At 34.1% G+C, this 13,000-nt stretch overlaps 1 protein-coding gene across 1 annotated transcript in view; it reads right to left on the bottom strand.

Moving 5' to 3' along the window:
- Positions 1 to 1,418: 1,418 nt before the first annotated feature.
- LOC100890479 overlaps positions 1,419 to 13,000 on the bottom strand; it is a 40,980-nt gene continuing 29,398 nt past the window's right edge. Inside the window, exons 30-42 of the mRNA XM_030975575.1 lie at positions 12,908 to 12,996; positions 12,088 to 12,246; positions 9,601 to 9,660; positions 9,115 to 9,212; positions 8,060 to 8,123; positions 7,151 to 7,222; positions 5,601 to 5,692; positions 4,816 to 4,894; positions 4,295 to 4,337; positions 3,586 to 3,662; positions 2,867 to 2,969; positions 2,182 to 2,256; positions 1,419 to 1,581 (exon numbers count right to left, since the gene is read on the bottom strand). Of these exons, the coding sequence (XP_030831435.1) occupies positions 1,523 to 1,581; positions 2,182 to 2,256; positions 2,867 to 2,969; positions 3,586 to 3,662; positions 4,295 to 4,337; positions 4,816 to 4,894; positions 5,601 to 5,692; positions 7,151 to 7,222; positions 8,060 to 8,123; positions 9,115 to 9,212; positions 9,601 to 9,660; positions 12,088 to 12,246; positions 12,908 to 12,996 (1,070 nt within the window). The 3' untranslated portion in view covers positions 1,419 to 1,522. The remainder of the gene's footprint in view (positions 1,582 to 2,181; positions 2,257 to 2,866; positions 2,970 to 3,585; positions 3,663 to 4,294; positions 4,338 to 4,815; positions 4,895 to 5,600; positions 5,693 to 7,150; positions 7,223 to 8,059; positions 8,124 to 9,114; positions 9,213 to 9,600; positions 9,661 to 12,087; positions 12,247 to 12,907; positions 12,997 to 13,000) is intronic.

Genomic DNA, 13,000 nt, shown 5'->3' with positions numbered 1-13,000 from the left:
AAAATCACATTCATAGCCATAATCATCCTGTAATCTTTGCAAAATACAATCATCATCTTTAAATACACATTGGTTTCATGGCCATTTGAAAGACAACTTTCTGATTTTAAATATTACATGTATTAGACTTGATAATGATGTATTACTATGGATGGAATGTGCAAGTATGTGCATGTAAAACTAACTAATTGGAACATTGTCCAATTTTCATACCCAATTTTAGTACCATAATTTGACAATACCTTAAACTTGATGCAACAAAATTAGAATGAGTACCTTCAAGTTAAAACATATAATTGCATATCAACAAGAATATCATATCCATTGTAAAAGAATAATTAAATAAGTGTAAAACTTCATATATATATATATATATATATATTGGATAAGGCAGACTAATGGAGCATGATTGCAACTCCGAGTTTCACGCCTTGCGAGCGATCATCAATGGAGCATGGTTGCAACTCCGAGTTTCACGGAGGAATAGACCAAAACTATATATATATATATATATATATATATATATATATATATATATCATAGATTTTTATATGAAAATCAGTATCATACTCTCCCGTTTCATGGACCTCAAATACCTAAAGTAATCAATAGTTAATTTTTTTAAACTGAGCATTGCTCAAATGAGCTCTAAACATCTCCTTATAAGAGGAATTGAATGGTGATTATATATTGTTACAAGAACTTTGTACATTTGCAGATTTGCATACTGTGGTAGAAATCGATAAACAATAAAGAGATGGCACAGGCTTTTTTTTAAAGATGATAATGAAAAAAGGGAAATGTTATATTATAGGCATAGTAAAACAAAATGGGAGAAGCTGATTATGTGCACACAAGCATTTGCATTTTGGTGCATTTTTTTGGAGGTATTACAAGCACATAGTATAAGAGATTTTGTTGGGAGAGAGATCACCATCCCCTTTATTGGTCATTAAAATACATCTTATCTAAAGGGAAAATCATATTAAAGCACTGCCAATGACATTTTAGATCTGCAATACATCGTTGGAATTGTAAGCAACAAGTATCCTGTGATACAAGATGATTCATGTTAGTATGATTGTTGTTACAATATTCAGTTATAGGATGACAAAACATAGTTATGACAGTTTATTTAAAGGCATCGTTTAACAATGTTAAATTTGAGATGCATGGCCCTATGTGCTATCAGTGTTTGTGATATGGTGTGATATTGAAGCAAAAAAATTTGCACTTCAAAATGATCATGAAGTGCCTCAAAAAAGTAAAAATCTTTGATTGACCGGTTTTACCATACTCATTTACCCCAATAGACTGTAGTGTAATAAAAAACTGTTAGGAAAACGAAAAATGATATTTTGATTTCCGATCATAAATATCTTGATAATCAGACCATCGATCGGCTTGTAAAAGCCATGGGATTCCTGACTGACCTTAAAGGTTTATAATTATGATTGCAGCATGAGCTAAATCCAAGATATTGTTTCAGAATCTGAGGCAATGTTATGGAGTCACTTTATTCTCAGGCTGATGATAGCTTCTGTATGGTGCCTTTGGTTCCATCAAGTACAACATGATCTCCTATAAAAAAAAAGCAGATGTAATAATCATTTTAAATAATCAAATGAATTGAAATAATCAGGTTGATTAATTAAAAGAAAGACATGCAGATTGCAGCCAAGAGGCTAAAAATCTTAATTGAAAAACAAACGTTGATTACAACACAATATGTAACAACTTGATTTACCAAATTTTACATTGTTGTACTGGTAACACTTATAAAGTACATGAGAAACATTACTAAACTGCAAAACTGACAGAAAAATGAAACAAAAGCCTAGACATGAATAAAGACGAGAAATATAGAATAGCAATATCAAGTCTTTACAATACATGAGCATACCGGTAGATACAATTAAATATGAACATTACCTTTTATACAAACATAAAAGCATGAGTTAAATACCATTCATATTAATCAGTTAAACAAAATTCACCAACAGGTGGAATCTTTTTTATCAAACTATCATGAGTTTATACAGATGGGGATAAATTATGAGTTCCATTTCATACATCTGAGTATGCATTAAAGCACTAATTAGTATATTTAACCTGATATTTAGGCCATTTATTTGTAGCTTTTCATATTAGATCAATAGATTTAGCAGGGACAGGACTTACCTGATTGGAATGAGGTAGTTGCTCCTTTAGCATTGACTAGACATGGGATACCATATTCACGAGCAACAACAGCACCTGATGAAGAATGGATTTGAAGAAGAAAAAAATAATGTACATGCATAGATGTACTGGAAGAACTGTTTCTGGAATTTGAATAAATCCATGGTAAGGTTGGTACATGTTATAAAAAAAATTAAAAATTACAGAAAAAAATGTGTAAGCTTTCTTTGGTTAAAAGGACAGTTTCAATGAAGTTAGATTTAAGGCTCTCTTTAACTTTTCAAAATATGCATTTATGTTAAGAAACCAGTACAAATATATCAGGCAAAATTACATAGGTGACATTGATAGCATGGAACTCCTTTAAAGTTACTCTTCCAGTTAAAAGGTATGGAGTAAGGAGTCACCAAAAATATTAATAATTTTTTTTGTTCACTTGTCAGCAAATTTAGGATACTGTGAACTCCCACCCCCCCCCCTTTTTTTTAAAAATAATAATCTTGGATCTGCCCCTGTGATAGCTGACTATAGAGCAGTAGCAGATAACTTCAAATCCATCCTGGTTAGAAGCTTCTTTTTCTGATCTGCTGTCTCTAATCCTGAAAGTGAAAATAAACTACTCTCTCTTGAAGCTTCCTAACATTTAAAATGCAGTCATCTTTTAGTTATTGTTTTTTTTCCTCACCATGTGAGATAAGTCCTCCGAGCTCTGTCACTAAGCCACCAATCAGAGGGAAGTAAGGACTCCAGCCAACATCTGTGAAGACCACTATCAGGATCTCACCAGCCTGGAAATATAGTTTTAAAAACTTGAGTCACTGACAGGTCAACGTAATAATATTATCATAGAGCATACTATATTTTACAAATATCATAACAAAAATACAAAAAATAAACATTTTCTGTGTGCCCAAACCTATGAACAGCCTGCAAATTTCCATTTCTTTAAAAACTTAATGTTTTACATTCTTTAAAATCATTCATGGATATATAACTGATTCATTATCATGAAAAAATGTAAAAGTACCGGAAGGACAACTACCATCACAAGCCAACTTCATATACCACTTCCCTAAGATTACCCCTCAGATAACTATCTAATTCAACAGGGCCCATCCTGAAGGATCTCCTGTCTTTCTTTAAAGAAACAGCTTACTTCGAATCATAAGGTCAGGTGGGCGCATTACCCGACCTTTTGTGAAAACATGCTCCTTTATTCACAACATTTTGCGGGTAACGTTTGTGAATTAAACCCCTCTCATTTACAAATGGTCTGGTCCAAATTAACCAACACTTTGTGAAAACCCTACGGCAAATCTACAAAAAGGTTGCGTCATCTTCCACTTTCGTTTCAGGGTTGAACTATCCTGTAGCATCATTAAAGAGCACTATATATCACCTTACCTGGATAGTACCAGCATCTTCCAGTCTTGTCACTACTCTGGCGGTACCCTCTACATGGCCCTGGCACACAGGTAGACCTGAGATGGGACAAGAGTGGTAAAAAAAGCTTGCAAGGGTTTGATGGTGTCAACTGGGGTCAATTTACAAACAATTTTCACACAAGTATGGAATATCTTGAAAGTTTGTCTATCTTCATCACAGCTTCAAATTTTATTAGAAAGAGACTAACAAAAGAGAGGGAATTGCCAAATTCAATCTGTAAATCAGAAAAGGAATTGTCAATACTTTGAAGAGAGATTATACATACACTTAGGCTTTCCTTTACATCACTATGTACAATCTACATGTATGCAGTGCTGAGTTAAGATTTTCTTTAAGATTTTTTGTGAAGAAAATTGTGAAGACATTGAAAGTACTGTCATATATAAGCTTTTACAGGGCTGGTGTCATATGTTTCATTCACAGCTGGGTATATTCAAAACAAGATACATTGGTATCGCCTGATAAAATTATTCAAAACAAAATGATCAATGCACTGAGTTTGAGTTTTTTAAATCACCCCAAAAGATATCCAAATTATGTCACCAACATACCGGTAAAACTTTTTAGAATAGATAAAATCTTGATATATCAAGATGAGAAATTATTGTGCATCAAATTCATTCTTTACACTGAACAAGCAGACTGCTAAATTATATCATGACTTTACCTTTGAGTGTCACTAGTGCAGTAGTCTTCCTCTGTGTCTCAATCTGAAAAAGAAAACACACAAAAAGTATTACTTCTGAACCATTGAAGACGACCAGAATAATTTCCACAACAGATACTGCATGACTTAAACAAATCATGCCATTCATTTCACTCCTACTACTAAATATGTCATTGCTTTTTTATGTGCACTTCCTTTATAACTTAAACTTTGACATTTTTATCATATTTGCTATTTCTACCATTCTTCTCCATCCCTTTCAGTCCTTTCATTCAAGATTTGTCACATACTTGTCCAGGTCAGAGGATATACAACGAGATCTGTAGTATATAAAGACTGCTCAAGGAAGCCAAGAAAAGTAATTGTTGATTTCCTGAACCTTTTCATTAACCATCGGCTAATATCCATTGCCTAGGAGAACCTTAATAATAATAAATAATAATATTAATAAAAACGCTGATTATAAAGCGCTTACCTCAAAAACTCTAGGAGAATCTTAGACAAGGATAAGCTAGACTTACCGGTTGGGGGCTTCCCCTGAACACCTCGGGATAGTTCATAGCCATCTGAACAGGCAGCAGCTTCCTACGACGGATCGCTCTGAGAAAAAGAAAGGAACAGTAATTATACTTTTAAAACTGTTCTTTTAATACTGTCACACTGATATAAGAGTTTCTCACAAACCAAAACCTGCACTGGCATACTGATGCCAAAATCAAAATCTCTAATCATTCAGAAACATCCTTTTCACATTGAATTATAATGTGCACCGTTTTACATGAAACTAAGCAATTTATACTACTAACATCAGATATTGCCATTACCAGTATTATCAAATATAAGACAACAAGCAGTATGAAGAAAGAAAACTTATTAATTTACCATCACCCTTATTCATATTAAAAAAACAGAGAATTTATACTCTGTCTAAATTATGCTTTGCACCATTTCATATTGATGTCTGGAATACAGGAGATCCATATTGGCATTTGTGATCACCATTACAATGATTTGTTTTAGTAAAGAATGAAGGTACATGTAAGTCATATGATAGCAAGTGTACTTCCAGTATCAATCAGATGATAATAATAATAATACTCAGTTTTTATATAGCGCTTATTACAATCACGAAGCGCTTCCAAACTTGGATTACCCCGGCTTTAGCTGTGCTGCCATTACGGCGCTCTAGCATTTCAAAGAATTAATTTCTGCCAGGTACCCGTTTACATCGCCTGGGTTGAGTGTGGCAAATATAGATCAATGATCAATATGCCATATCTACACTATGGTATTTGATGGAACTCACTTTGACAGGGCCAGAGGAGACCTGTTCTTGAGAAGAAGCCCAATCTCACCGTGGGTCAGGAAGAAGATCAGATCCCTCTCGGGTAGCCTTCCCTGGATAGTGAGGAAGTGATGGAGAAAAGAACTGAATTTTAAGAAGTCAAATCTGCCTATAAAGGCCATTCTCTGAAATACAGACAAAAGAGGCCGCTATGGATATAGGTGACCTTTCTAAACAGGTTTTACAATACACATTACTTCCTAGATGAAGACAAGGGAAGTGACCACTATAGAGAGGTTTCATGGTAAAGTTAAATCTTTCTATACATGCCATCACCTTGAGCATTATCCGGTGGACATATTGAGCCTTGCAAATGTCTGGATTATTGTTGTTATTATTATTATTTTTTTTTTATAATAATAAAATTATTATTCTTGTCATCATCATCTTCATCATCATCATCATCATCATTACCATCATCATCATTATCATTATTATTATTATAATATAGTATTAATGACTGCTTTGAGAGAAATAGTTGTTTTATTACGCTCAAGGGAAGGTTAGAAGCCGAGGGGAATAGCCCAATTCTAACCTTCCCGAGAGCGTATGAAAACAACTATTTCTCGAATATTAAAGCAGTCATTAATACTTTTATATGCCGAAAAAAAATAGACTAAAAAATGAAAAGTTAAAAATATTTATCATTTTAGTCGAAGACGGGATTCGAACTCTTGCGTACAACAAGAGGTGTACCGTAAACAAACGCTTAGACCACTCGGCTACGGCCCGCCGTTAACATGCTTGGCAGTTTTCTCCAATATATACATTAAAATGGATTGAAACCGGCTTCGCGTGTGATGAATGCTTCGCAAAAGCTCCATATACGGACTCTTCTTTTACTTTTGCAATGCATATTGGCACGAACTTAGATCAAGATCTATCGGCAGATGTTGTTTTTTTGTTTTTGGAAGTTTATTTTCGTCTTCATGTCAACAATGCAAGATAAAATTGTCGGTAAGATCGATCGAGATTCAATTGTATTGAAATTACCGACCAATCCTTCGCACACATACGGCATCCTCCATCGCTCAAACCATTTTTTAACATGTAAACCTATGGGGTAACCATGGACGCTGACCAACTTTTTTTAATAACCATGGTTATTAAAAATATTGAAATGTTTTATGCATGGTTACCGAGAATTTTACAGGAACAGTTGAAGTTTATGAATGCAATTCGACCAATCAGATGGCTGGATTTCTTAAGTGAGGTATATAATCATTGCTATTTCATTATTATTACTACTATAAATATTGTTATTATCATTATTGTTATTATTATCATTATCCAAGGGATTAGTAAAAGGCCACTCTAGACAAGTGGTCTTTCTAAACAGGTTTCACAAAACACACATTTTCTCCTACAGGGATACAGACAATCTAGATGACCACTTTACAAAAATGGCTTTTGTAGAGAGGCCGATAGCCACTACAACAGATTTTTGTATTGTTTAGTTGAAACTGTCCATAAAGCCTTTAAGGCCAATCTAAGAGACATACTGTATATACCTCTTCAACCATCAGCTTTGCAAGTCTCCAATAACCCTCCTTCAGATGATTATGCATTTTAACTGCAAGAGACTAGAAAGATACAGAAACATAGACTGAATGAACTCTTTGTGTTGGAAAACATGGTAAAAAAGTATATATTCAGGTCTCTTGCTGTGTACATTTCAATTTTTCATAATTCTTTTATTGTTCACTGATTTACTGCCACACTGAAGTGCTTTATTTATTGACAAGTACTCTTATGATTTGTATTAGCATCTTTCGGTATATCACTTAGACATTAGATGTTTGATGATGTTTGACGCCGCTTTTTTTTTTTACCTGAAAGAAATGCTTGTAGGTAAACAACCAGGGAACCAATGGCTTTGAGTCCTCTCCGAAGGACTTGGTAATGAGGATTAATGCCTTACAGAAGGGCACGAGCGCATTGACTTGGTTGCAAACCCGGGACTTCCCAGCTACGAGACCACTGCTCTACCAATGAACCATCGTGCTTCCTCATTCCATTCAATTACATTTACATTTAAATTTACATAGAACACAGGACTAGTAAAACAATTCTACTACCTTGACTAGATTTAATATTGCCAAAAATGTCATTTAGATTTGTTTAAATCCAACTTTTATTCACCCTTGAGCCTTTTTGCATTCTGGACTCTTCTTTTCATGCCACTACATTTTTCCTAAGCTTCCTAAAGATATATATATAGATATGCACGTAGAACATTATCTCCAAAAACATTCCTGGGCCTTGTTTCAAAAAGCCTGTTATCAATAACAAATGCTAAATTTCTAAGACACATTTGCTCTCAGCTAATCAGACGCCAGGATTTCAGTAGCTTAAACAATTACCATAACTTGTTATTGATAACATATTTTATGAAACAGGGACCTGAAGTGGTGGCTTACCTTTCCCCACTCTCTGTGTCCAACTGCCACTCTTGCCTTGGGAACAAAGATCTTCAGGATCATTCTACAGAAAGAGAAATAATACAGATATTTATTTCGGTCAATCGTAAATACAATTTTTTTCTTATTTTTTAATTTACTATTTCCACTTTAATCAAACACCCTTTAATATCAGAACAATATGTTTTATTGATTTATGTATTTTTGTCATGGTGTCTTTGTAAATAGCCTCATATCTTTTAGATTTTAAATATGCACAACTAAGGTCAGACAGTTTAAGATCTAAGCTTTGAAAAAGTGTTAACACCATTGAATGTTACTGCAGAATAATCTGCCTTTCAATAAAAATGATCGGGGGCAGACAAAGATGTGAATATGTATCCTTTTCCTGATGGAATATAATTTCTGTGCTATACTGATCCATGTTTGCAGGCAATTATCATACAATTATGATTGACAACTTGTGTAATTTCCAATTGTGTTCAATACATATATATATCTTGTGTGTGTGTTTCCAAATACTGTTTTGTTTACCGGTATATGCTTATTTTTTTCAATATTACCCAGACATTTTCTTTCCCGAAAAGACTTCCAACTAAATACTTCTTACAAAAGTAAAATTCAGGCTCTATCTCATAAAATATTGCTATTTATTTGAATCAATCACAAATCTTTATCATACAGGGCCCTGGAGGGTGTTTCACAAAGATCCTAAGTTGAAATCTTTAAAAAAAAAATATATAAACTGTTTTTGTATGTAAAATGTGGAATAAATAAATCTTCAAACTTCAAACAATTATGGAAAGCTGTTAGCATCTTTGAAAATATTTTGAAAAAGTTATTTCAAAAGGCATAAAACGTTGATTAAAATCATTCATATTTTCTATTATTAAAGAGATTTCATGTTTGAATATATTTTATTTTAAGGCTACAAGTGGCTCTCCATAATGTTTAAGTCCAACTTAGAGTTAAGTTCGACTTAGGATCTTTGTGAAACACCCCCCTGGTCTACGATTTCAACCAATGAGACAAACTCAGAGAAGCTTGTAGTGTACCTCTCAAAGAAGGTGACAGGAGTTTTGAGCTGCTTGATGGCATCATTCACACTAAGCTCCTTCTTGGATCTACCAATGTTTCCTCCTTTCAGTATGGACTACAGATAGAGTAAACAAATAAGCATTTGATAGTAAGATGAATCATTGCAGAAAATAATAGATTGTGTAACTGGAAACTTTTAAGCTGTTCATGACAAAATTCTTCAAAATCGATTAATTTTTTTAATTTTTATAAACAAAAATACTCCCAAAATATGCACTTGATGAAAGTTTAGTTGCCTTATTTGGCAGAATTAAAACTCTCCTTGTTTCCCTTAATATATTATTTAAATGTCATTTAGGGATAAACAAAACAATGATCACTGAGTGATCATTTTATATGATACATCGGCCTACTGAGGTAATGGATGAATTATATTTTTATTAGTGGAATATAAGCAATAAATATTAAGAATTAGAAATGACAAAGATGCTCTCTCTACACACCTGTATGACTGGAATGACTTTCATCGGTTGCATCTTCCATGATTGCTCCCTGAACTCAGACTGAAAGGCAAATAAATAAAGTTGCTATGACATATAGAACTTAGGCATCTCTGAGTTATTCCTTGTATGTAATGATATACATGAACATATCTGTTTAAAACAAATTTCTTTTTTGGGTGTTCACTTAAGCCCCTCTGCACTAGTTTGGCCAAGAGGGATTTAGACCTTCCTGCAAGGCCACTGACAGGTGGTTATCACATTAACCCTTACTGTACTGGGCTATTTCGAGCACTCTCTGACTGGGGGGGGGGGGGGCCTGGGAGGCCCCCCCCCCTATGATCTCGGCCGTCGAATGTAGTTTTTTTCTAATATGCAAATTTTTGTCGTTATAGCCTAATTAATTATGCAAAATGCTAATTTTATGCATTTTACAGAAAACTCTAAATATTTGTCCGTAGACTTGTGAAGAATCTTGAAAATGTATTGAATAAATGTTTCCTTCATCTCAAATTCATGAGGTTTCATTATTTTTATGATATTTGAAAATGCATAGGTTAATTTGCATAAATTATGAATATGCAAATTATGCATTCATTAATTTAAAATCTGGAAATATACAGGGAACTAGAATCATTACAAAAATTGTCAGACTCCACTTTTGTAATGTTGAAACTCATTATTCATATGAAACTTCTTTTCTAACACAAAATAGTTATTTGATGTAATTAATAATGATAATTTATGCAAATTTGATGCGGATTTTCAACTATTTATTTTCTTATGTATTTCATTGTTGTTTTTTTCTTATTATATCTATTGTTTTATTTCTTATGTATTCTTTTGTTCTGAAATACATCAAGTTACTTTGAGAAACATATAAAAGCAATTTGATATCAATTCATATCTTCACATTTCTGCTTGTACATGAATATATGCAATTATAGCACTTTTTTTATGACATGCGCATACTAATTGTTATGTAACACCTTACAGGTATATCCAATTTCGACGAAAATGGTATCAAAATGTGCGTAAGACTTTAGGGAAAAAAGTCATGAAACGACAATTCAAAATTCCGAGCGGTTGCGGCGCGATCTCCGAAAATGTCGAGGGGGGGGGCCTCCCAGGCCCCCCCCCCCCCCAGTACAGTAAGGGTTAATCAGCTCTCAATTAACATAAGAAAAAGGGGACAATGGGGCCCAATGGTCACCGATTAGGCATTGTTACTATGAAGAGGGCGCAAGTAGCTATAAGTAGTGCATTGGGCTTTAATTGAAAAATACAAAATATCAAATTCAAATGTTTACTTTATTTAAATATCAAGAGATTGATGAAAAGTTATTCAACTTTCTTCATCTATCAAATTGTTATCTAACAATCCAGGAAATATGTACAGTTAAATGGACTATTTAACCTGTTGGCAACTGAATTGTAACATTCCCATAGGCTTAAGAAAGGGACCATCCGATTCCAGTAAACATCGGATTCAAATGTCTAAACAGTAAATAAAATCCCTGACTTATGAAGTGATTCATGTGCTCGATCGGGGTCCAATCGCTATTCATAAGGACCGTTACTCATAAGGACCTGTATTCATAAGGACCGCTATTCATAACGTGTAACTTCCCATACCTGCAGGTCTGCTATTCATAATGGTAAAAGAGGGTCACTATTCATAAAGAAATAAGGTTCGTTATTCATAAGGACTGCTATTCATAACGTGAGAAGAGGGTCGCTATTCATAATACGAAATAAGGTTCATTACTCATAAGGGTCCCTACTCATAATATGAAATCAGGGTCACTATTCATAATACAAGAAGAGGGTTGCTATTCATAATACGAAAATGAGGTTCGCTATTCATAATACCACGAGAGGTTCGCTATTCATAATAGGAGAAGAGGGTCGCTATTCATAATAGGAGAGGAGGGTCGCTATTCATAATTGGAGAAGAGGGTCGCTATTCATAATAGGAGTAGAGGGTCGCTATTCATAATGCAAAATGAGGGTCGCTATTCATAAGGGTCATTATTCATAAGGTTCATTATTAATAGGAGAGGGTCGCTATTCATAATAGGAGAAGAGGGTCGCTATTCATAATAGGAGTAGAGGGTGGTCGCTATTCATAATACGAAATGAGGTTCGCTATTCATAATACCACGAGAGGGTCGCTATTCATAATAGGAGTAGAGGGTCTCTAACGACCCCTGTATTGTGAACAGCGACCCTCTTCTTCTATCATGTGGTCCTTATGAATAATAACCCTTTTCTCAATTTATGATAACAATCCTTATGAATAGCAGTCCTTATAAAAAGTGGTCCTTATGAATAGCGGTCCTTATGAATAGTGTTCCTTATGAATAGCGGTCATTATGAATAGTGTTCCTTATGAATAGCGGTCATTATGAATAGTGTTCCTTATGAATAGCGGTCATTATGAATAGCGAGTGGACCCTGTTTCTCATTGGCTTTGCACTACTTATTTACCTCTCGTATGCAGCGATGACCCTGTTCCTCCAAGAACTTCTTGAAGATCACGCCCGCAGACTTGCCCTCTGAACCCTGCAGCCATTGTAAAGCCTTGGCAGGTTCCCACCTGGCAAATAGTTCAGACATCCCCTCATTCAGCACTGCCTTGGTAATGTTCTATGCAGTATATAATAAATAGGATTGAATACCATATAGGCCACATATTATATTTTACCTCTAGTTAATTTCCTTATTCTTTCTGTTACTAATATTAGCCACTGTTTTTTCTGTGCTTTAGAGCATGTTGATATCTTCTGTTCAGCAGGTATGTTGTATCTACTCTTTTGTATCAATGTATTATGCTTGTAAACAAATCTATTTGTCATTTATATGGACAATACACTCGTTGAATGGCACTAAATTGAATTGAAAGAATGTACCTTTTGCGGCATATTACTGTAACACTTAGTTTCACTAGCTTACGTTATGTTATGATCACTCTCATTGTTGCTAACCATTATCTTTAATTGTATCATTATACCCCAACACCAAAGTGTAAATCATATACTAGCTATCATTCATTTGGTTTATAAAAAATGTATTTTCAATTGTTATACCATCTGTAATCTGTGGAAAATGTCTTTTTTTATAACTTAAGGTGATAAATTTAAGCAATATTTATGCACACGTAAGAATCAGTCCAGAGATGTTTGGATTCGGTTGTAAAACTCAAACATATAGTATTACCGACTGCTAATGTGAAATATTCAGTAAATTGATAGATCCTTCATTTATTCCATAAAGTTAGAAACCCTTTATATATGATAGCTATACATACCTCTAGAGCCATAGGAACATCTGCACTAGAGACATTGGGACAGCTGGAAAGCAACATGGCCACCTCAGAATAGTGAATTGTCTCCCATTCTGG

This window comes from Strongylocentrotus purpuratus, unplaced genomic scaffold (genome assembly GCF_000002235.5).
Source record: "Strongylocentrotus purpuratus isolate Spur 01 unplaced genomic scaffold, Spur_5.0 spur5_scaffold_8, whole genome shotgun sequence".
NCBI classification, from domain to species: domain Eukaryota; kingdom Metazoa; phylum Echinodermata; class Echinoidea; order Camarodonta; family Strongylocentrotidae; genus Strongylocentrotus; species Strongylocentrotus purpuratus.
Note: the sequence above shows the minus strand (reverse complement) of the source record. Positions and strands in the feature narration are given on the sequence as shown.